At 51.6% G+C, this 25,793-nt stretch overlaps 1 protein-coding gene across 1 annotated transcript in view; it reads right to left on the reverse strand.

Annotated features, from left to right (window-relative positions):
• LOC140404763 (acetyl-coenzyme A synthetase 2-like, mitochondrial) overlaps nt 1-25,793 on the reverse strand; it is a 73,866-nt gene that overhangs the window by 39,603 nt on the left and 8,470 nt on the right. The window contains exons 2-5 of the mRNA XM_072493483.1: nt 16,334-16,430; nt 14,446-14,645; nt 10,507-10,682; nt 9,002-9,154 (exon numbers count right to left, since the gene is read on the reverse strand). Coding sequence (XP_072349584.1) covers nt 9,002-9,154; nt 10,507-10,682; nt 14,446-14,645; nt 16,334-16,430 — 626 coding nt within the window. The remainder of the gene's footprint in view (nt 1-9,001; nt 9,155-10,506; nt 10,683-14,445; nt 14,646-16,333; nt 16,431-25,793) is intronic.

The following is a 25,793-nucleotide window of genomic DNA, read 5'->3' on the forward strand; positions in this document are numbered from 1 at the left end:
CTCGTTGGCTTTGGGTCTCCTTGCCAGGACCCGATGAGCCCCATCCAGCTCCAGGGGCCTCGGGAAAGCTCCCGCGCCCATCAGCGAATTGAGCATCGTGCTCATATATGCCCCGGCATCGGGCCCCTCCACTCCTTCAGGGAGACCCAGAATCCGAAGATTCTTCCTCCTCGACCTATTCTCCAGGTCCTCAAATTTTTCCTGCCACCTCTTGTGCAGCGCCTCGTGCGCCTCCACCTTCACCGCCAGGCCCAAGATCTCGTCCTCGTTCTCCGAGGCTTTTTGCCGCACCTCCTGGATCGCCGCCCCTTGGGCCTTCTGGGTCTCCACAAGCTTCTCAATCGCCGCTTTCATTGGCGCCAGCATTTCGGTCTTCAGCTCCGCAAAGCAGCGTTTAAGGAATTCCTGCTGCTCCTGCGCCCACTGCGCCCACGCTGCTTGGTCTCCACTCGCCGCCATCTTGCTTTTCCTCCCTCGCACTTTCCGCTGCACCAGGATCACTTTTTTAACCGCCCCACTCCTGGTCCAATCCATATAATGTCGGGGGGACCTTGCTGTCACCTTCCCACACTGGGAGCCGTTGAACAATTGTCGTTGGGGCCCCTCTGAAGAGCCCAAAAGTCCGATCCCGGCGGGAGCTGCCGAACGTGCGACCTACCTAGGCATAGCCGTAACCGGAAGTCTCAAAGCTACTTATTAATGTGTGAAGGTGCATCAGCTTCGTCTCCATGGTTGCCGCTGTATCCTGTGAGGCAGAGTGTTGTACGTTCGTGTCGCACTCCCGAGATTTAAGCACAAAGTTTAAGCTGACACTCGCTGTGCAGTAGCGAGGGAATGCTGCAATGTTAGCGGTGCAGCTTTCTGGATTTAAACCTAAGACCCGCTCCTGGGTGGGCATAAAAGATCCTAGGGTGCAATTGAAAAGTTACGCAGTTCAACATCATCTAATCGTTTTACGACAGAGGAAATGGTGTAAAACAGCCACCAACCCTCCATTTTGCTGGGGGCTAGCATGCCGGCAGTGTAGAGCGCCTGACTCTAGCTGCCAACACGGCCAGAGAATTGGCGGGTCCGTGGCTGCGCGCGCGCACGTCGGCGGCCGGCCGCAGGTGCGCCGTGCAACAAGGCGCTGGCCAGTCTCGGACCCAGCCCGCGAAATAGTGCCCCCCCCCCCCTCCCCCCCTTAGCCGGCACGCACGCCCCGGACCACAGTACCCCCTCGCTGAGTCACTCCAGCCCGCGGACCGGCCCTCCCACGACTGGGGCGGCGCTGGACCGAGTCCGCAGCCGCCACGCCGAGTTCCCAACGGATAAGACCACACGCGACCGGCGTCATCAGGAACTTGGCCGGACGGGGACGGAGTATCGGGGCATGGGCCTCAGGCAATGTCGTAAGGCCGATGATACGGGGCGCGGTGTACTCTCCAAGTACGACGCATTGTAGGGGGTGGAGACCTGCGAAGCAGCGCCGCCTCCGATTCAGACATGAACGGGGATTCTCCGGACAATCGCCGATCGCAATTTCGCTGCTAGTGAGATGATCACACCAGCACCGACAGAACTAAGCCCAGTAAGACCTGGGAAATGACTGGTCCTGCTCCAGGCTGGTCTTTTACACCTTCAAATGGAACTCCAGTTTGAACCGGCAGCAGTCATTTCCAGGAATTACTGTTCTTTTCCCAAGTGAACACATTTCACCAGCCACCTGGATCGGTGCTGAAAGGGCTAACAGCCATTCAGAGGTGTGAGCGCAGTGGCCTCCGGCATCTGCTGCAGTTCGTCAGAACGTTAAATTCCTCCCCCCCCTCCCCCCTCCCCACTCAATCCAAGGCCTGGTTGAGATCTCACACAACCAAACTTCTAAGTCCAGAGCAGCAGGGCAGCGAGAAAGTGCTCCCCCACGGGGAACAAACAGGCCGACAAGACCTGCTTCATCGCTGGAGGACAATAGGCACCTTATAATCCCAGAAAAGAATGTAGGAATTTTTACAAAATTTATATTGTGACTGCTGGCTAACTATTTAAAAAACCAATTCAAAGACGGTACTGTTTCCTACATCCCTCCCATTCCACATAACTGAGACGGTATGGTTACAGAATATTGACAGAGCATTGACCAATCTCATTGCTTAGATCATCGCTAATATCCTTATACCTGGCAATATTACACCGAACATCCCACTCACCCTACACCACACAGACACTACACCCCACTGACCCTAAACCCCACTCACCCTATACCCCACTCACACTATACCCCACTCACCCTATACCCCACTCACCCTACACCACACAGACACTACACCCCACTGACCCTAAACCCCACTCACACTATACCCCACTCACCCTATACCCCACTCACCCTATACCCCACTCACCCTACACCACACAGACACTACACCCCACTGACCCTAAACCCCACTCACCCTATACTCCACTCACCCTATACCCCACTCACCCTACACCACACAGACCCTACACCCCACTGACCCTAAACCCCACTCACCCTATACCCCACTCACACTACACCACACAGACCCTACACCCCACTGACCCTACACCCCACTCACCCTCTACCCCACTCACCCTATACCCCACTCACCCTATACCCCACTCACCCTACACCACACAGACCCTACACCCCACTGACCCTACACCCCACTCACCCTCTACCCCACTCACCCTATACCCCACTCACCCTATACCCCACTCACCCTACACCACACAGACCCTACACCCCACTGACCCTACACCCCACTCACCCTCTACCCCACTCACCCTATACCCCACTCACCCTATACCCCACTCACCCTACACCACACAGACCCTACACCCCACTGACCCTAAACCCCACTCACCTTATACCCCACTCACCCTATACCCCACTGACCCTATATCCTACTGACCCTATACCCCACAGACCCTATACCCCACTGACCCTATACCCCACTCACCCTATACCCCACTCACCCTATACTCCACTCACCCGATAACCCACTCGCCCTATACCCACCCACTCTACACCCCACTCACCCTACACCTCACCCACCCTACATCACACTGACCCTATACCCCACTCACCCTACACCCCACCCACCCTACACCTCACCCACCCTACACCACACAGACCCTAGACCCCACTCACCTTATACCCCTCTGATCTTACCCAACACTGACCCTATACCCCACTAACCCTATACACCACTGACCCTATAACCCACCCACCCTATACAGCACCCATCCTACACTACACTGGCCCTATACCCAACTGACCCTACACCCTACTCCCCCTCTCCCCCACTCACCTTACACCCCACCCACTCTACACCCCATCCAGCTTACACCCCACCCACCCTACACCTCACCCAATCTACACCCCACTCACCCTATACCCCACTCACCCTACACCCCACACCCTACACCCCACGCACCCTACACCCCACGCACCCTATACCGCACCCACCCTACACCCCACTCACCCTACACCGCACCCACCCTACACCCCACCCATCGTACACCCCACGCACCCTATGCACGGCACCCACCCTACACCCCACTCACCCTACACCCCATGCACCCTATACACCGCTCACCCTACACCCCACCCACACTACACCCCACATCCTATACCCCATTCACCTTACTCCCCGCCCACCCTACTCCCCGCCACCCTACACTTTCCCCACCCTACACCCCACTCACCCTACACCCCGCCCACGCTCACTCCACTCACCCTACACCCCACTCACCCTACACCCCACTCACCCTACACCCCACTCACCCTATACCCCACTCACCTGACATCCCACTCACCCTACACCCCACTCTCCCTATACCCCACTCACCCTACACCCCACTCACCCTATACCCCACTCACCCTACACCCCACTCACCCTATACCCCACTCACCCTACACCCCACTCACCCTATACCCCACTCACTCTACACCCCACTCACCCTACACCCCACTCACCCTACACCCCACTCACCCTATACCCCACTCACCCTACACCCCACTCACCCTACACCCCACTCACCCTATACCCCACTCACCCTATACCCCACTCACCCTACACCCCACTCACCCTACACCCCACTCACCCTATACCCCACTCACCCTACACCCCACCCACACTACACCCCACATCCTATACCCCATTCACCTTACTCCCCGCCCACCCTACTCCCCGCCACCCTACACTTTCCCCACCCTACACCCCACTCACCCTACACCCCGCCCACGCTCACTCCACTCACCCTACACCCCACTCACCCTACACCCCACTCACCCTACACCCCACTCACCCTATACCCCACTCACCTGACATCCCACTCACCCTACACCCCACTCACCCTATACCCCACTCACCCTACACCCCACTCACCCTATACCCCACTCACCCTACACCCCACTCACCCTATACCCCACTCACTCTACACCCCACTCACCCTACACCCCACTCACCCTACACCACACTCACCCTATACCCCACTCACCCTACACCCCACTCACCCTACACCCCACTCACCCTATACCCCACTCACCCTATACCCCACTCACCCTACACCCCACTCACCCTACACCCCACTCACCCTATACCCCACTCACCTACACCCCACTCACCCTATACCCCACTCACCTGACATCCCACTCACCCTACACCCCACTCACCCTATACCCCACTCACCCTACACCCCACTCACCCTATACCCCACTCACCCTACACCCCACTCACCCTATACCCCACTCACCCTACACCCCACTCACCCTATACCCCACTCACCCTACACCCCACTCACCCTATACCCCACCCACACTACACCCCACATCCTATACCCCATTCACCTTACTCCCCGCCCACCCTACTCCCCGCCACCCTACACTTTCCCCACCCTACACCCCACTCACCCTACACCCCGCCCACGCTCACTCCACTCACCCTACACCCCACTCACCCTACACCCCACTCACCCTACACCCCACTCACCCTATACCCCACTCACCTGACATCCCACTCACCCTACACCCCACTCACCCTATACCCCACTCACCCTACACCCCACTCACCCTATACCCCACTCACCCTACACCCCACTCACCCTATACCCCACTCACTCTACACCCCACTCACCCTACACCCCACTCACCCTACACCACACTCACCCTATACCCCACTCACCCTACACCCCACTCACCCTACACCCCACTCACCCTATACCCCACTCACCCTATACCCCACTCACCCTACACCCCACTCACCCTACACCCCACTCACCCTATACCCCACTCACCTACACCCCACTCACCCTATACCCCACTCACCTGACATCCCACTCACCCTACACCCCACTCACCCTATACCCCACTCACCCTACACCCCACTCACCCTATACCCCACTCACCCTACACCCCACTCACCCTATACCCCACTCACCCTACACCCCACTCACCCTATACCCCACTCACTCTACACCCCACTCACCCTACACCCCACTCACCCTACACCCCACTCACCCTACACCCCACTCACCCTACACCCCACTCACCCTACACCCCACTCACCCTATACCCCACTCACCCTATACCCCACTCACCCTACACCCCACTCACCCTATACCCCACTCACTCTACACCCCACTCACCCTACACCCCACTCACCCTACACCCCACTCACCCTACACCCCACTCACCCTACACCCCACTCACCCTATATCCCACTCACCTGACATCCCACTCACCCTACACCCCACTCACCCTATACCCCACTCACCCTACACCCCACTCACCCGATACCCCACTCACCCTACACCCCACTCACCCTATACCCCACTCACCCTACACCCCACTCACCCTATACCCCACTCACTCTACACCCCACTCACCCTACACCCCACTCACCCTACACCCCACTCACCCTATACCCCACTCACCCTACACCCCACTCACCCTACACCCCACTCACCTGACATCCCACTCACCCTACACCCCACTCACCCTATACCCCACTCACCCTACACCCCACTCACCCTATACCCCACTCACCCTACACCCCACTCACCCTATACCCCACTCACCCTACACCCCACTCACCCTATACCCCACTCACTCTACACCCCACTCACCCTACACCCCACTCACCCTACACCCCACTCACCCTATACCCCACTCACCCTACACCCCACTCACCCTACACCCCACTCACCCTATACCCCACTCACCCTATACCCCACTCACCCTACACCCCACTCACCCTACACCCCACTCACCCTATACCCCACTCACCCTACACCCCACCCACACTACACCCCACATCCTATACCCCATTCACCTTACTCCCCGCCCACCCTACTCCCCGCCACCCTATACTTTCCCCACCCTACACCCCACTCACCCTACACCCCGCCCACGCTCACTCCACTCACCCTACACCCCACTCACCCTACACCCCACTCACCCTGCACCCCACTCACCCTATACCCCACTCACCTGACATCCCACTCACCCTACACCCCACTCACCCTATACCCCACTCACCCTACACCCCACTCACCCTATACCCCACTCACCCTACACCCCACTCACCCTATACCCCACTCACCCTACACCCCACTCACCCTATACCCCACTCACTCTACACCCCACTCACCCTACACCCCACTCACCCTACACCACACTCACCCTATACCCCACTCACCCTACACCCCACTCACCCTACACCCCACTCACCCTATACCCCACTCACCCTATACCCCACTCACCCTACACCCCACTCACCCTACACCCCACTCACCCTATACCCCACTCACCTACACCCCACTCACCCTATACCCCACTCACCTGACATCCCACTCACCCTACACCCCACTCACCCTATACCCCACTCACCCTACACCCCACTCACCCTATACCCCACTCACCCTACACCCCACTCACCCTATACCCCACTCACCCTACACCCCACTCACCCTATACCCCACTCACTCTACACCCCACTCACCCTACACCCCACTCACCCTACACCCCACTCACCCTATACCCCACTCACCCTACACCCCACTCACCCTACACCCCACTCACCCTATACCCCACTCACCCTATACCCCACTCACCCTACACCCCACTCACCCTATACCCCACTCACTCTACACCCCACTCACCCTACACCCCACTCACCCTACACCCCACTCACCCTACACCCCACTCACCCTACACCCCACTCACCCTATACCCCACTCACCTGACATCCCACTCACCCTACACCCCACTCACCCTATACCCCACTCACCCTACACCCCACTCACCCTACACCCCACTCACCCTACACCTCACTCACCCTACACCCCACTCACCCTACACCCCACTCACCCTACACCCCACTCACCCTACACCCCACTCACCCTACACCCCACTCACCCTATACCCCACTCACCCTACACCCCACTCACCCTACACCCCACTCACCCTACACCCCACTCACCCTACACCCCACTCACCCTATACCCCACTCACCCTATACCCCACTCACCCTACACCCCACTCACCCTACACCCCACTCACCCTATACCCCACTCACTCTACACCGCACTCACCCTACACCCCACTCACCCTATACCTCACTCACCCTAAACCCCACTCACCCTACATCACCCTCACCAAAAATCCTTCTACCCTACACCCTGCCCATCTTATACCCCTCCCACCCACCCAACAGCTCCCTTGCCCTACACCCTTCCCACTGTATACCCTGCTCACCTTACAGTCTGTTCACTCCACACCATCCCCTTGTCCTGCACCATGCCCGCCCAATGCCACCCTTGCCCAGCACTTTGGCCATCGTACACTCTGCCCACCCTCATACTACCCTCCTTACACCCTTCCAGCCTCATTTCCAGTAGGTGCAGGTTCAGAGCCTCCAATTTGGTCCCCGATCCAGCAGCAACATCCTGTCCAATGTTTCAGGTCATCTTGAAAGGCCTGTACCTGCTGTTAATCACGAGTCAATTGGGCCTTTCCTCCCACAGATCTAACCCACTGACCGAATGGTGGCAGGGGCCAGGTGCTCCGGAGGAGCTTGCCCAAATTCCCCTATAAGTTGGCGCAATGGTACGACAGGCCGGAGGATCCACTCTTTCTAACTATGGAGCTTTCTCTCTCCACAGATGCTGCCAGGCCGGCTGAACATTTCCAGCAATTATTGATTTTATTTCACATTCCCAGTATCCGCAGTATTTCGCTTTCAGTTCTGAGGTAACTGATTCTGTGCAGTCCAGAGTTTCCGGATCTTGTATAGGCCAGGGCCAAAGTCGAACATCAAGTTGAACTGGCTATTACTCAATTATCGAAGATTGTGATTTGATATTAAAACTGCATGGGAAGAAGTGAAACACTAATTTGGCCACATGGGCTCCTAATGATTTGTAATTTGTCAAAGACACACCCTGTATAGGGTGATGTCCACGGCACTCAAAACACGGGTGGTGCCGAGTCCAAGTCCAGAGGTGGCGATCTTTGGAGTGTCGGAAGAGCCGGGAGTCCAGGGAGCGAAAGAGGCCCAACGTTTTGGCCTTTGCCTCCCCGGTAGCCTGGAGATGGATCTTATTAATGTGGAGGGACTCGAAGCCCCTGAGTGTAGAGACCTGGGTTAGTGACATGGCTGGGTTTCCCAGTCTCGAGAAAATAAAGTTCGCCTTAAGAGGGTCAATGTTAGGGTTCACCCGGAGGTGGCAGCCGTTCAGGGGGCGGAAGTGTTTTCTGGTTGGGGTGTGTGAAGATTGTGATGGAGGGGGTGGAAATGTTTATTGTACCATGTTTATGTTGCTGTTATTATTATTTTTTAAATTGCAAATACCCTAATAAAAATATTTTTGATAAAAAGACACACCCCGTAAATATTAAGTTGCCTTTCCCCTTACACACGCTGCCTGGCCTGCCACGTGTATCTGACATTTTGGGCCTTGATCTCAGATTTCCAGCATTTTACTTTACTCTGCCATTGCTTACCCTGTGTGTGAGAGAGGTGTACAGAAGGTACCCAGCCTGCGTGTGTACCACACCCTTAGGCTTCCCAGTGCTCCCCGATGTGTACAACAGGAACAACATGTCCTCACTCTCCATGGCAACGGGGTCACATGCTGCTTCTTCTTTCATCATTTCCTGGAAAATGAGCCGTTGTTTAGCCATATCGTTGTGCAATAAACAGAGCAGTACAGACACTGGGAAACCGTCCAAACCCTGTTTGAAACGTTTGAGTTCAGGTTTCACATATGCCGGGACCTAAAGTTGTGCAAAGACCGATTTAATCCCCGTTCCCTTTGCACTGCTTTCATTCGGGGCCTCAGCCCGTCCGGTGGGCCAAAGATGGCTGCCCCCATTTGCAATGGGGGAGGAGCAGGTTGGCAGTAACTCCAGTGCTGGGCCACATATAGACAAAAGGGAAAAACAAATTACAGATAACAGCATGACAAGTAAAGTTAAATTATCTGACCCCTTGGAGGATTTACGGTTGTAAGAATTGGCAATGGCACAGCTCGTCAAATGGCCTGTGGGGCACCGTGGTTCTGGCCTGGTTGAGACAGTGGGGGACAGTTTAGGGTTGATGCCTGAGAATTGTTTCTCAAATCCTTTTAACGTACTGCATCACTGAGAGTGCAGGTCAAGCACATTACGTGGACAGGGGGAGGCTCAATTGGACAGCTAATCCTTTACGTTCTCACAGCCTCGGTATTCTACAGTGTGAATGTTAACATAAAATCTCTTTCACACATTTGCACCAACTTCCTTTGTCGCCTATTTCAGCAGACAGATGTGTCGATCGATTTACTCCAAATCAGCACCTGTGCTAAAATTGCGAACATTTCACACAGATGTTCATACGGGGTAATTTGCAGCATATTATCTCTGGTTTTGCCTTTTTAGAAATGCCCACTAACAAGCCCTGCTTTAAAACTCACTCAGGTGAAATCAGACCCCTCCAGGGATTGAGTACAAAACTCAATACAGTACTGAGAGAGTGCTGCACAGTTGGAGGTACCACCTTTCAGGTGAAACATGGGCCTCGCTTGCCTGCCCTCTTGTGTAGATGCACAGCATGCGGTACCATAGAGGTACTAGATTACTAGGCAAGTAATCCAGGGGCCTAGACGAACGCCCTGCAGACATGAATTCAAATCCCACCTGGGCAGCTGGGACAATTTCAATTCAATTAATTAATAAAATGGCGGGGGCGGCAGGGTGGCGCAGTGGTTAGCACTGCAGCCTCACAGCGCTGAGGACCCGGGTTCGAATCCCGGCCCTGGGTCACTGTCCGTGTGGAGTTTGCACATTCTCCCCCTGTTTGCATGGGTTTCATCCCCACAACCCAAAGATGTGCAGGGTAGGTGGATTGGCCACGCTAAATTGCCCTTTAAATTTTTTAAAATAAAATGGCATCAGTAATGGTGACCGTGAATTGCTGCTTAACCTGCCAGAAAACCCACATCCCAAGAACGAATAAATAAAAACTGTACCTCCTCCAGGGGGATATCAATATTCGTCATTGGGACCTTGTTCTCTGTTCTCATAGCGACAAGCACTCGCTTGACGGAAGGACACAACTTCACAGCTTGATCCACGGTTTTCTTCAACTCGATGATCCGCCCTCCCCTGAGGGCCTGGTTGGTGGTGATCACGGTTTCAGACTGTGCTTTAGGAAGGAGAACATGGCGGTTAGGAGAATGGGCCGTAAAAGCAGCTTGCCCTTGTATTTTGTCTTTAGTCAAGCCAAAAATCCCCAAGGTGCTTCACAATTATGTAGGCCGGGCTACACTGCGACGTTCCGGCAAGCGGACCTCCTCAGTTCACAGAACTGCGCGTGCCTCACTGAGGCCCCTTATACTGCATCAGTCACGTTGTATAGCCATGTGTTTCTTGGCGCTGCGAGCTAAACGCGCTCGCTATGGGACTTCATTCCCAATTTGTTTAATCGGGCCCACCGATATATGGCTACACAGCCAAAATCTAGAATATCAGATGATGCTCTTTGGAATCCCATCACAAGGTAATGATGTTGCTTGTGCAGATGTTACTGTTAAATATGGAGATCATATCAGGCCATCAGAGAATGCTTGGGCTGAGAAGGTTAACAAATACAAACATCTTCAGAATCGGATCAGAGTGATGACGAAAGGACTTTGCCTTTCTGATCGGAGCTCAAGGTAAATGGTGCAAACATAAGGCCTATTTAATGAGATTTTCACATACTGTTCCGCATTAAACCTACCCCGGCCAAATCATTAGGCTCACAATGTTATTAACATTGGAGATTTTACAAATCTTTGAAGACAGTTTGTTTCATTCATAGAATCATAGAATTTACAGTGCAGAAGGAGGCCATTCGGCCCATCGAGTCTGCACCAGCTCTTGGAAAGAGCACCCTACCCAAGGTCAACACCTCCACCCTATCCTCATAACCCAGTAACCCCACCCAACACTAAGGGCAATTTTGGACACTAAGGGCAATTTTGGACACTAAGGGCAATTTAGCATGGCCAATCCACCTAACCTGCACATCTTTGGACTGGGGGAAGAAACCGGAGCACCCGGAGGAAACCCACGCATACACACGGGGAGAATGTGCAGACTCCGCACAGACAGTGACCCAAGCCGGGAATCAAACCTGGGACCCTGGAGCTGTGAAGCAATTGTGCTAACCACAATGCTACCGTGCTGCCCAAAATTCTTTGTGTCGCATTTTGCTTTTCATTTCCATTTTTATATTTCATATACATTTTCTTTTGCATTTTAGTAATTTATCTTCTTTATTTTGTAGCCATCTGGGATGGCCACTTACAAAGGATCCCGGGAAATATGGCCAACTGCAAAGGACCATGGGAAATATGGTCAACCCAGGACTCGGGCACTCAGAGCTTATGTATATTGGCAACTCAGGTAACTAGACGCTATTGAAACCCCCAGCTACTTTGCATTCTAATGGACCATTTCCCCAGAACAAAAGACCTGTACTCAGGTAACAGATACAGAAACAGACTCATCGGCGCCACTCCCTTTGCTCAGGGAGCCCAAAACGCCAAGGTCAATGACCGCTCAGAACACGCCCCGCCATCAAGGCACCCACCCCTTTATTGGCCAAAATCGAAGGCAGTAAGCGAAGCCTGCCGAATTATTGGATCCAAAGCTAAGGGCCGCCCAAAACCCCAGAAGGATATAGAGAGACACTGCCATGTGTTCAGTCTCTCTTGGCCCCGGCGCTCGGTCTCTCTTGGCAAGACCTACGCCTAAAGCCAAGTGTTGCATCACGACCAGAAGACAAGTTCAAGACCAACGATCGCTACCAGACGGATGAGCCCGGCAGAAACAAATTCACTTCTCCAGACCCAGCCACGCAAGATCCGAACAAAGGCCATGTTCCTCTGCATAAAGCCAGGTGCCTGAAGTTAAGTACAGGTTGTTGTACTGTTAGGTGTAATTTAGCTTGTAGTGTTTTTATGTTTTAAAAAATAAATTTAGAGTACCCACTTCATTTTTTCCAATTAAGGGGCAATTTAGCGTGTTCAATCCACCTACCCTGCACATCTTTGGGCTGTGAGGGCGAAACCCGCGCAAACACGGGGAGAATGTGCAAACTCCACACGGACAGTGACCCAGAGCCGGGATCGAACCTGGGACCTCGGCGCCGTGAGACTGCAGGGCTAACCCACTGTGCCACTGTGCTGCCCTGTAGCATTTTATGTTGCATGTCGAAGTAATTCTTGTGTGTAAATAAACTATCATTGAACTTGAACCAACTAACTGGTTGTTTGGTCTTTGATCGATATCCGGTAAAACCTTGTGGTGGTATCATTTGATACCTGGCGACTCTGAAAAGCAATATCATCATAAATAATTGTCATATCAGTATCCAGTTAAAAAAAGCAACATTATTGGCATCTCCATTGCGAATTGGCAACAATTTCAATTCTACAAGTTTTTTATATTTGTTTCAGTAACTCAACATTGTCAGGTGATGATAGGATTTATTCACCTGGTCCCCGGAATGATTAAATGCCCGGTTTTTCCCGAATCACATTCCATGCTGGTGAATTCTGTGGCTCCAGTGTAATTTCTACCTTCCCATTCCCTTTTTAATTCTCTTCAAGGAATTTGTTTTTTTATAATCAAATATAATGTGGATGAGCCACAATAAAACTCAAAATGCATATTGTCATGAGAATGTCGCTTTAAGAAATATTTGGCTGCTCTTGTTACTGCAGTGATGTCAGAGTGTGGGTGGAGCTGAGCTCTGGCTCTGCTTTTTAGTTTCACTTTGAGAAAAGTTTGGGTGTGTCTGTGTCTTTTTGGTTTCGTTTTCAGTGTTGGAGCTGAAGCCAGACAAAGCAGCTATACTGCTGTTCTCTCTGCCATGAAAAGACTATCTCTGGATCATTTGGTGAATTCAGAATTATAAATGTTCTGAGTAGTGACTTTAACCTGATGTGTTTCTAGTTAAAGGTTATGTTTTTTGTACGTCTCCTGGATGTTAAAAGGACAGTGTACGCATTACTTAGTGTTGTATTCTTTGGGAGTTGTATTTGAATTAATAGTTGCTAAGATGTTCACTGTTTGTTTTAAAAAGATTAACTTGAGTTAATAGAATAAACATTGTTTTGCTTTAAAAAATACTTTTCCATTTCTGCTGTACCACACCTGTAGAGTGGGCCGTGTGCTCCCCATACCACAATCTATTAAAAGTTGTGGGTCAGGTGAACTCCATGATACACTTTGGGGTTCTCTACACCCTGGCCCATAACAATATTGGGCGGGATTGGCGGCGGGAGCGGGAATTCCCAAAGGGGATCCGAAACAATTGGATTTCTTGTCCCGATGGTCCATGATCCCCCCCCCCCGCCAGTGACGAAATGAGAATCCCAATGTTGAACATTGGGATTTTGAGTTGACCGTAATTATTAGGCCTTTACTCCTGATAGTCCACATCACCCCGTTGGATTGTCCATTAATCATGACAGGTCTCCCATGACGTGCACTCGGTCAGCAGAATCCAGTGGAGATGCTGGGCAGGTGAGGACATCTCGGGGGGGAGTGGGGGAGAGTGTCCAGCCTGGGCAGTACCCTGAAACTGCCCGGGCACTGGCCCCATGCACTGCAGTGCCAGGGGGCAGTGTCGTGGGGCGTGGGAGTGGAGTTCCATGTGGGGAGGGGGTTGTTCCATGGTGGAGGGGATCCATGCGAGGGGGAGTGGGTGTTATATTTGTATTTTTTAAATTGGAAGCACCCTTTCGTCGTGGGATGCGATGGAGGAATCCGCCCTTGAGGCCGCCCCATTATCTTTTATTTTAATGTTCATTTATATCAGGGCAGCGACATAGGTGGTCAAGAAGGCAGCTAGGACACCGATGCTGGAAATCCTGGAACAGAAATTGAGCAGATGAACAAAACGGGTCAATTCTCACCATCTTGGATCCTGTTGGCCAAAGCCTCGGCACTGAACCCGGCAAACACGACGGTGTGCACCGCCCCAATACGGGCACAGGCCAGCATGGATGCCACTGCCATTGGGGAGGCTGGCATGTAGATGACCACCCGATCTCCTTTGCGGACACCTTGCCGTTTCAGCGTGTTTGCCAGGCGGCAGGTCACCTCCAGGAGCTGCCTGAATGTACAAAAATAAGCAGTGAATGCAGCGCACCCCAATGGCCCGTCTACCACACTACATCTTCCCGCAGGCATCCATTGTGCCTTTAAGAAATGAGCCCTCCTGCCACATCAGACCCACGAATGGGGCAATCTCATTAAAACACCCTGTCACCCGTGGTGATCTTATTGAGCCGTGTAAGATCCTTGACAGGCCGGACCCTGAAGGATGTTCTCCCTTGCGGGAGAGACTAGAAATAGGGGCTGGTTTAGCACAGTGGGCTAAATCGCTGGCTTGTAATGCAGAACAAGGCCAGCAGCGCGGGTTCAATTCCCGTCCTGGCCTCCCCGAACAGACCCCGGAATGTGGCGACTAGGGGCTTTTCACAGTAACTTCATTGAAGCCTACTTGTGACAATAAGTTATTATTATTATAATACCGGTCCCCCATTGAAGACAGAGATGAGCAGAATTATTGTTCTCTGAGGGTCAGGTGTGTGTGGAACTCTCTTCCCCAGACAGTGATGGAGCAGGGTCATTGAAAAACATCTAAGGCTGAATTAGGTGGATTTTTGATTGACGAGGGAGCCAAGGGTATAGGGGGTATGAGGAAAGTGGAGTTGAGGCCCCAATCAGAACAGAATAACAGAGCAGGCTCAAAGGGCCGAATGGCCAACTCCTGCTCCTAATTCGTATGTACAGCACTGTGGCTAAAACGACAATCGCCTTTCTCGTTCCCCAAATGGAAATTTCCAAACCCGGTGCCGTGTTTGGGCTGGTCAATGAGTTAGTCGGCCAACAACACTGTTCCACTCGTAAGGGGTCAAGGGTTGAATTGCTACAATTATGGTTCAGTGAATAGTGCTCTCTCCTTAGAATCAGAAAGCTCATGGCTCAATTCCCACTCCAGCGACTAGGCTGACCTCACAGAGCAGTACTGAGTGAGTGCTACACTGTTGCAGGTGCCATCTTTCAGAGGAGAGGCGCTGCCTTCCCTCAGCTGAATGTAAGGGATCCCATTAAATTATTCAAAGGAGGGCGGCATGTTGTGCAGTGGTTAGCACTAGGACTGCAGGGCTGAGGACCCGGGTTTGAATCCCGGCCCTGGGTCACTGTCCGTGCGGAGTTGGCACATTCTCCCCATGTCTGCGTGGGTTTCACCCCCACAACCCAAAGATGTGCAGGTTAGGTGGATTGGCCGCGCTAAATTGCCCCTAAAATTGGAGAGAAAAAAATTGGGTACTCTAAATTTATGAAGAAAACAAAATTGTTCAAAGGAGTTCTCCCAGATATCCCGGGTAGTATTTATTCCTCAACTAACGGCCGTTACCTCATTTCTGTTTGTGTGATCTTGCTGTGCGCAAATTGTTTGCTTTGCTTCCTACAGCGCTACAGTGACGATACTTCAAAAGCGCTGCATGACTGAGGTCCCAGGTTCGATCCCGGCTCTGGGTCACTGTCCGTGTGGAGTTTGAACATTCTCCTTGTGTTTGCGCGGGTTTTGCTCCCACAACCCAAAGATGTGCAGGGGAGGTGGATTGGCCACAGTAAATTGCCCCTTAATTGGAAAAAATTAATTGGGTACTCTAAATTTATATTTTAAAGTGCTGCATGAACTGTAAATGGTTGTGAAAGACGCCACAGAGATACCAGCCCTTCCCTTGTGTCCACAGGTTTGTTTTCCCACATTCTGCTCCCGACACTGACCTGTAGGTTACCTTCACCTGAGTGCCAGGTTCATCCCTCTCCCATATTAATGCCACCTTGTCTGGAGACATGTGGACGTGACGGTCGATGCAGTTCACTGATCAGGGGAAAATAAAATCAGAAAGGGAAGGGTTAATCAATGTCGGAACACGTGCGCGCGAGCGTATTGCAGACGGCACCAAACGGAGGGAAAATGGGTACAACAGAGCAGCTGAGACAATAGCAAATGAGCCAGGTGAAGTCTGCAAGCGGGAAGCACAAAGCGCTGGTGGAATTCAGGTACTGGCGCTCGAAAGGGAAAATGGACAACACATACGGTGCAAATGATGGTGATACTGGACAGAGCGAAATTAGAAGAGGCCAAGAAGTCGTGGTTGACGTAACGTCGAAAATGTCTGACCAGGGCAGGGCAACAAGCAGCAAAGCTAATAGAATGAGAAATAACATAGGAATACCGGTCGACAATAAGTCAGGAGATCATGACCGAACTGTACAATGTTCTGATCGGACTATATATTCGGGATCCCTTTCATCATCATTACCTGGGCTCACGACAGAGAGGGAACTCAGATAGGAACGTCCGCATATTCGTCATAGACACCACCCCATTTGCTTTCCATTTAAGAAAATATCCGTGATCCACTGGCGCCAGCTTGGTTATATCCCAGCCATTCAGCCCATCGTGCCCACCGCTGGACAACAAACCTCTGACTTACACTTGACCCACAGCCCTGGAGGTTACCGCGGCGCAAGTGAATATCTCAATACTTGTTAAATGTTACAAGAGTTTCTGACTGATCCACCTTTCTCCACCAGGTGCTACTATCCCCGTTGACGTTATAACTGGTCCAAAAGACTGGAACCTTTATGTTTTTTTAATAAACAGTGGAGGAACAGGGGCACAGGGCTGCTAATTAGTTTTAACAACACGAAAAAAACATTTATTCAACATGAAAAGTTGGATTATTATGCAATACTCCTTTACTCACCCCTTAGCTTAACAAGTACACACAGGTTTTAAAGGTTAGCATGGATTATAAAGAGCATCTTAAGCTGCAATGGGCTCATTAACACAAAAACGTCTCTTTTTTTTTAAAATAATATTTTATTGAACATTTTTGGTCAACCAACACAGTACATTGTGCATCCTTTACACAACATTGTAACAATACAGATAATAATGACCTTTTTTAAATTTAAACAAAAACAACAACAAATAAATAAATATTAAATAACAAAAAAAAAACAAAAAAAAATATTAAAAAAAATATAAAAACTAGCCCTAATTGGCAACTGCCTTGTTTCAGGCCACACACCCCCCCCCATCCCCCCCCATCCCCCCCCCCCCAAGTCCTGGGCCGCTGCTGCTGCCTTCTTTGTTCTCCCCTATCTATCTTTCCGCAAGATATTCGACGAACGGTTGCCACCGCCTAGTAAACCCTTGAGCCGACCCCCTTAGGACGAACTTAATCCGCTCTAACTTTATGAACCCCGCCATATCATTTATCCAGGTCTCCACCCCCGGGGGCTTGGCTTCTTTCCACATTAGCAATATTCTGCGCCGGGCTACTAGGGACGCAAAGGCCAAAACATCGGCCTCTTTCGCCTCCTGCACTCCCGGCTCTTGTGCAACCCCAAATATAGCCAACCCCCAGCTTGGTTCGACCCGGACTCCTACTACTTTCGAAAGCACCTTTGTCACCCCCATCCAAAACCCCTGTAGTGCCGGGCATGACCAAAACATATGGGTATGATTCGCTGGGCTTCTCGAGCACCTCGCACACCTATCCTCCACCCCAAAAAATTTACTGAGCCGTGTTCCAGTCATATGTGCCCTGTGTAATACCTTAAACTGAATCAGGCTTAGCCTGGCGCACGAGGACGACGAGTTTACCCTGTTTAGGGCATCTGCCCACATCCCCTCCTCAATCTCCTCCCCTAGCTCTTCTTCCCATTTCCCTTTTAGTTCGTCCATCATAGTCTCCCCTTCGTCTCTCATTTCCCTATATATATCCGACACCTTACCGTCCCCCACCCATTTCTTTGAGATGACTCTGTCCTGCACCTCTTGTGTCGGGAGCTGCGGGAATTCCCTCACCTGCTGCCTCGCAAAAGCCCTCAATTGCATGTACCTGAATGCATTCCCTTGGGGCAACCCATATTTCTCGGTCAGCGCTCCCAGACTCGCAAACTTCCCATCCACAAATAGATCTTTCAATTGCGTTATACCTGCTCTTTGCCACATTCCATATCCCCCATCCATTCCCCCCGGGGCAAACCTATGGTTGTTTCTTATCGGGGACCCCCCAGTGCTCCGGTCTTTCCCCTATGTCGTCTCCACTGTCCCCAAATCTTCAGTGTAGCTACCACCACCGGACTCGTGGTATAGTTCCTTGGTGAGAACGGCAATGGGGCTGTCACCATAGCCTGCAGGCTGGTCCCCCTACAGGACGCCCTCTCTAATCTCTTCCACGCCGCTCCTTCCTCCTCTCCCATCCACTTACTCACCATTGAAATATTAGCGGCCCAATAATACTCACTTAGGCTCGGTAGTGCCAGCCCCCCCCTATCCCTACTACGCTGTAAGAATCCCTTCCTCACTCTCGGAGTCTTCCCGGCCCAAACAAAACCCATGATACTCTTTTCTATCCTTTTGAAAAAAGCCTTCGTGATCACCACCGGGAGACACTGAAACACAAAAAGGAATCTCGGGAGGACCACCATCTTAACTGCCTGCACCCTCCCTGCCATTGACAATGCTACCATATCCCATCTCTTGAAATCTTCCTCCATCTGTTCCACCAACCGCGTCAAATTTAGCCTGTGCAATGTGCCCCAATTCTTAGCTATCTGGATCCCCAGGTAACGAAAGTCTCTTGTTACCTTCCTCAACGGTAGGTCTTCTATTTCTCTACTCTGCTCCCCTGGATGCACCACAAACAGCTCACTCTTTCCCATGTTCAATTTATACCCTGAAAAATCCCCAAACTCCCCAAGTATCCGCATTATTTCTGGCATCCCCTCCGCTGGATCCGCCACATGTAGTAGCAGATCATCCGCATATAAAGATACCCGGTGTTCTTCTCCTCCCCTAAGTATTCCCCTCCATCCCTTGGAACCTCTCAGCGCTATCGCCAGGGGCTCAATCGCCAGTGCAAACAGTAATGGGGACAGAGGACATCCCTGCCTAGTCCCTCTATGGAGCCGAAAATATGCCGATCCCCGTCCATTCGTGACCACACTCGCCACTGGGGCCCTATACAACAGCTGCACCCATCTAACATACCCCTCTCCGAACCCAAATCTCCTCAACACCTCCCACAGATAATCCCACTCCACTCTATCAAATGCTTTCTCGGCATCCATCGCCACTACTATCTCCGTTTCACCCTCTGGTGGGGCCATCATCATTACCCCTAACAACCTCCGTATGTTCGTGTTCAGCTGTCTCCCCTTCACAAACCCAGTTTGGTCCTCATGAACCACCCCCGGGACACATTCCTCTATTCTCATTGCCATTACCTTGGCCAAGACCTTGGCATCTACATTGAGGAGGGAGATTGGTCTGTAGGACCCGCATTGTAGCGGATCCTTTTCCTTCTTTAAAAGAAGCGATATCGTTGCTTCTGACATAGTCGGGGGCAGTTGTCCCCTTTCCTTTGCCTCGTTGAAGGTCCTCGTCAGTAGCGGGGCGAGCAAGTCCAAATATTTTTTGTAAAATTCAACTGGGAATCCGTCCGGTCCCGGGGCCTTTCCCGTCTGCATGTTCCTAATTCCTTTCACCACTTCTTCTACCGTGATCTGTGCTCCCAATCCCATCCTTTCCTGCTCTTCCACCTTGGGAATTTCCAGCCGATCCAAAAACTCCATCATTCTCTCCCTCCCATCCGGGGGTTGAGCTTCATACAATTTTTTATAAAATGTCTTAAACACTTCATTCACTCTCTCCGCTCCCCGCTCCGTCTCTCCATCTTCGTCTCTCACCCCCCCTATTTCCCTCGCTGCTCCCCTTTTCCTCAATTGGTGTGCCAGCAATCTGCTCGCCTTCTCTCCATATTCATACTGTACACCCTGCGCCTTCCTCCATTGTGCCTCTGCAGTGCCTGTGGTCAGCAAGTCAAATTCCACATGCAGCCTTTGCCTTTCCCTATACAGTCCCTCCTCCGGTGCTTCCGCATACTGTCTGTCCACCCTCAAAAGTTCTTGCAACAACCGCTCCCGTTCCTTACTCTCCTGCTTCCCTTTATGTGTCCTTATTGATATCAGCTCCCCCCTAACCACCGCCTTCAACGCCTCCCAGACCACTCCCACCTGAACCTCCCCATTGTCATTAAGTTCCAAGTACTTTTCAATGCATCCCCTCACCCTTAAGCACACCCCCTCATCCGCCATTAGTCCCATATCCATTCTCCAGGGTGGACGCCCTCTTGTTTCCTCCCCTATCTCCAAGCCTACCCAGTGTGGGGCATGATCCGAAATGGCTATAGCCGTATATTCCGTTCCCCTCACCCTCGGGATCAATGCCCTACCCAACACAAAAAAGTCTATGCGTGAATAGACTTTATGGACATAGGAGAAAAACGAGAACTCCTTACTCCTAGGTCTACTGAATCTCCACGGGTCTACCCCTCCCATCTGCTCCATAAAATCCTTAAGCACCTTGGCTGCTGCCGGCCTCCTACCAGTCCTGGACTTCGACCTATCCAGCCTTGGTTCCAACACCGTGTTGAAGTCTCCCCCCATTATCAGCTTTCCCGTCTCTAGGTCTGGGATGCGTCCTAGCATTCGCCTCATAAAATTGGCATCGTCCCAATTCGGGGCATACACGTTTACCAACACCACCATCTCTCCCTGTAATTTGCCACTCACCATCACGTATCTGCCCCCGTTATCCGCCACTATAGTCTTTGCCTCGAACATTACCCGCTTCCCCACTAATATAGCCACCCCCCTGTTTTTCGCATCCAGCCCCGAATGGAACACCTGCCCTACCCATCCTTTGCGCAGCCTAACCTGATCTATCAGTTTCAGGTGCATTTCCTGTAACATGACCACATCTGCTTTAAGTTTCTTAAGGTGTGCGAGTACTCGTGCCCTCTTTATCGGCCCGTTAAGCCCCCTCACGTTCCACGTGATCAGCCGGGTTGGGGGGCTTCCCACCCCCCCCCCTTGCCGGTTAGCCATCATCTTTTTCCAGCTTCTCGCCCAGTTCCCACGCGGCTGTATTTCTCCCAGACGGTGCCCCCCCGCCCATCCTTTCCCGCACCCACTCCCCCCTTTCCCCAGCAGCAGCAACCCCGTAATTCCCCCCTCCCCCCCCCCCCGCTAGACCCCCCGCTAGCGTAATTACTCCCCCCATGTTGCTCCCAGAAGTCAGCAAACTCTGGCTGACCTCGGCTTCCCCCCGTGATCACGGCTCGCCCCGTGCGGCGCCCCCTCCTTCCTGCTTCTCTATTCCCGCCATAATTATCATAGCGCGGGAACCAAGCCCGCGCCTCTCCCTCGGCCCCGCCTCCCATGGCCAACGCCCCATCTCCTCCCCCTCCCCACCTCCCCCCATCACCACCTGTGGGAGAAAGAAAGTTACCATACCGCAGGATTAATCATACAATCCCTCTTCGCCCCCCCCCCCCCACTCGTCCCACCACTTTGTCCAAACGTTCATTTTCGTAGTCCAATCATTCCAATTTTTCTTCTACAATAAAAGTCCACGCTTCATCCGCCGTCTCAAAGTAGTGGTGCCTCCCTTGATATGTGACCCACAGTCTTGCCGGTTGCAGCATTCCAAACTTTATCTTTTTTTTGTGAAGTACCGCTTTGGCCCGATTAAAGCTCGCCCTCCTTCTCGCCCGTTTCACCTCCGCACTCCAATCTTGATAGACGCGGATCACCGCGTTCTCCCATTTACTACACCGAGTTTTCTTCGCCCATCTAAGGACCATTTCTCTATCCTTAAAATGGAGAAATCTCACCACTATGGCTCTGGGAGTTTCTCCTGCTCTCGGTCCTCGCACCATAACTCGGTATGCTCCCTCCACCTCCAACGGACCCGTCGGGGCCTCCACTCCCATTAACGAGTGCAGCATCGTGCTCACATATGCCCCGACGTCCGCCCCCTCCACACCTTCAGGAAGGCCAAGAATCCTCAAGTTGTTCCTCCTTGCGTTATTTTCCAGTGCCTCCAACCTCTCCACAGATCGTTTCTGGTGTGCCTCCTGTATCTCCGACTTCACCACCAGGCCCTGTATGTCGTTTTCATTCTCTGCTGCTTTCGCCTTCACGACCCGAAGCTCCTGCTCCTGGGTCTTTTGTTCCTCTTTCAGCCCTTCAATCGCCTGTAATATCGGGGCCAACAACTCTTTCTTCATTTCCTTTTTTATCTCCTCCACGCAGCGTTTCAAAAACTCTTGTTGTTCAGGGCCCCATATGAAACTGCCACCTTCCGACGCCATCTTGGTTTCTGCTTGCCTTCCTTGCCGTTGTTCCAAAGGATCCGCTGCAATCCGGCCACTTTCCTCTCCTTTTTCCATCCGTGTCCAGGGGGAACACCCTTCTGGTTTACCGCACGGTGTTTTCAGCCGTTAAAATTGCCGTTGGGGCTCCTATCAAGAGCCCAAAAGTCCGTTTCACAGGGAGCTGCTGAAACGTGCGACTCAGCTGGTCATCGCCGCACCCGGAAGTCACAAAAACGTCTCTTTAAACACACAAGATGACTGTGGTCAAATACACTGCCTCCTGTGAACCCAAGTTGGTGTCTGTGGATTTCTCCTCAGATTCCACCCCCTCCCGCTCCCGATGATGATCACATGAGAGATTGGGCGGCAAGATAGCACGGTGGTTAGCACTGTTGCTTCACAGCACCAGGGACCCGGGTTCAATTCCTGGCTTGGGTCACTGTCTGTGCGGAGTCTGCACGTTCTCCCTGTGTCTGCGTGGGTTTCCTCCGGGTGCTCCGATTCCCTCCCACAAGTCCTGAAAGATGTGCTTGTTAGGTGAATTGGACATTCTGAATTCTCCCTCAGTACCCGAACAGGTGCCGGAGTGTGGCGACTAGGGGATTTTCACAGTAATTTCATTGCAGTGTAAGCCTCCTTGTGACACAAATGAAGATTATTATTATTTCCATGCCCAAAAGCATGCTTTAAAATCTTCTCTTGTACTAATGCTTTCCAGTAACAGTTTGCATTCTGAAATCCAATCCGGGCTTTTAAAATTACTCTTTTAACCCAAGATTCCGATCCACTTTTCTCTTTTGGCATTGAATCCAGTCCAGGATTTTACACCACCCCCTTTTACGTCTCCTTTTTCTTAACAAAGAACAAAGAACAAAGAAAAGTACAGCACAGGAACAGGCCCTTTGGCCCTCCAAGCCTGCGCTGACCATGCTGTCTGTCTAAACTAAAATCTTCTACACTTCCTGGGTCCGTATCCCTCTATTCCCATCCTATTCATGTATCTGTCAAGATGCCCCTTAAAAGTCACTGTTGTCCCTGCTTCCACCACCTCCTCCGGCAGCGAGTTCCAGGCACCCACTACCCTCTGTGTAAAAAAGCTTGCCTCGTACATCTTCTCTAAACCTTGCCCCTCGCACTTTAAACCTATGTCCCCTAGTAATTGACCCCTCTACCGTGTGAAAAAGTCTGACTATCCACCCTGTCTATGCCCCTCATTATTTTGTAGACCTCTATCAGGTCGCCCCTCAACCTCCGTCGTTCCAGTGAGAACAAACCGAGTTTCTTCAACCTCTCCTCATAGCTAATGCCCTCCATACCAGGCAACATCCTGGTAAATCTCTTCTGCACCCTCTCTAAAGCCTCCACATCCTTCTGGTAGCATGGCGACTAGAATTGAATACTATACTTATTGAACACTTAACTCCGAGATCCAGCCACAAATTTCCATAGCTATTTCAACTCACGTTCCACAGGCTGTAGTAAAATCTCACAAACCTGAAAATTCATTCAGGTATCTTTCTGGCACCTCACCCTTCTTCTCGAGACTCTCTGGCTTTACTGAACAGTGCTCACTCCTGGTACTCAGACTTCTTGGAAACCTATCTTCATTTCTCTAGTTTCCTTAACTGGCTGCTCTTTAGATTTCTGCACTTGTTTTCTTAACCATTACTCCATGGTATGGCTTTTCATCTAGCAAAGCTGAGCGAGATGTTCCTTCTCTAGCTTTCAAAACCAACTGCTTCGAGCAGAGCTGGGAGAGCTGCCTTCTCTCTCACTACCTGTCTCCAAATAAAAATAAATTAGCTAACTAAAACTTAAAAGCTTCTCTAACTTACAAGGCCCAGTTGCTAAGCAACACCCACATGCTTCTATCTTTTATTTATTTTTCATACCATAGCCCTCTCTAAGCATAATAAAAACACAGTTAGAATCATAGAATCTACAGTGCAGACGGAGGCCATTCGGCCCATCATGTCTACACTGGCCCCTGAAAGAGCACCCTACCTAAGTCCATCCTCCACCCTATCACCGTAACCCAGCAACCCCACCTAACTTTTGGACATTAAGGGCAATTTATCATGGCCAATCCACCTAACCTGCACATCATTTGGACTGTGGGAGGAAACCGGAGCACCCGGAAAAAACCCACGCAGACATGGGGAGAATATGCAAACACCACACAGACACCCGCCCAGGGTCGGAATCGAACCTGGCGTTTTGAGGCAGAAGTGCCAACCACTGTGCCCACCATGGCACCCATATTACTGCTGCACATTCTGATTTGAGTTATTTGAGCAGCATCTCAGCAGCTGCACTGATTGGCCAGTTCCTGACGGGTGGGAATAGCAAATTCAAGAGGCGCAAATCCCATTGGAGGAAACCCAGATGTGGTCACCAATGCGATGAGCAGATGCCCCTCGCCAACAGAAACGGATTGACGCTAATTGGTCTTTTGTAAAACTGGCTCCTGTTCGCTGCCAACGTTTTGAAGGCTTCCTCTGTGCTGTTGTGAAGCGATCTCCCGAACACTGACATTCCTGGAATACCAACATTTGAACCCTGCACAGGCTGGGTCCAAGATTTATTAATCCCCTCTCCATTCCAAAGTCCCCAGCCTAATTCAGACCAGAACACGTAGGCGTCTCTCTGGCGTGACTAGAAAAATGAGACAAAGGTTTTGATATTGTTCAGCAGAGTTTGCAATCACTCTCTTTACAAATCTTGCTTTGTATTCTTCAAAACCTTGCCCTGGTGATATATGGAGGATGCCTGGTATAACACTGTAAACCACTCCGCCTCCCCGATCTGTCTTCAAGATTGGGGCTGCATGGTGGCGCAGTGGTTAGCACTGCTGTCTCACAGCCTCAGAGAACCGGTTTCAATTCCAGCCTCAGGTGACTGTCTGTGTGGAGTTTGCACTTTGTCCCTGTGTCTGTGTGGGTTTGACAATAACTGCTGGCCTTGCCCACATCTTGTAAATGTACAAAAATAAAATGGGATCTCAG

The sequence above is a fragment of the Scyliorhinus torazame genome, chromosome 2 (assembly GCF_047496885.1).
Source record: "Scyliorhinus torazame isolate Kashiwa2021f chromosome 2, sScyTor2.1, whole genome shotgun sequence".
Lineage (NCBI taxonomy): Eukaryota > Metazoa > Chordata > Chondrichthyes > Carcharhiniformes > Scyliorhinidae > Scyliorhinus > Scyliorhinus torazame.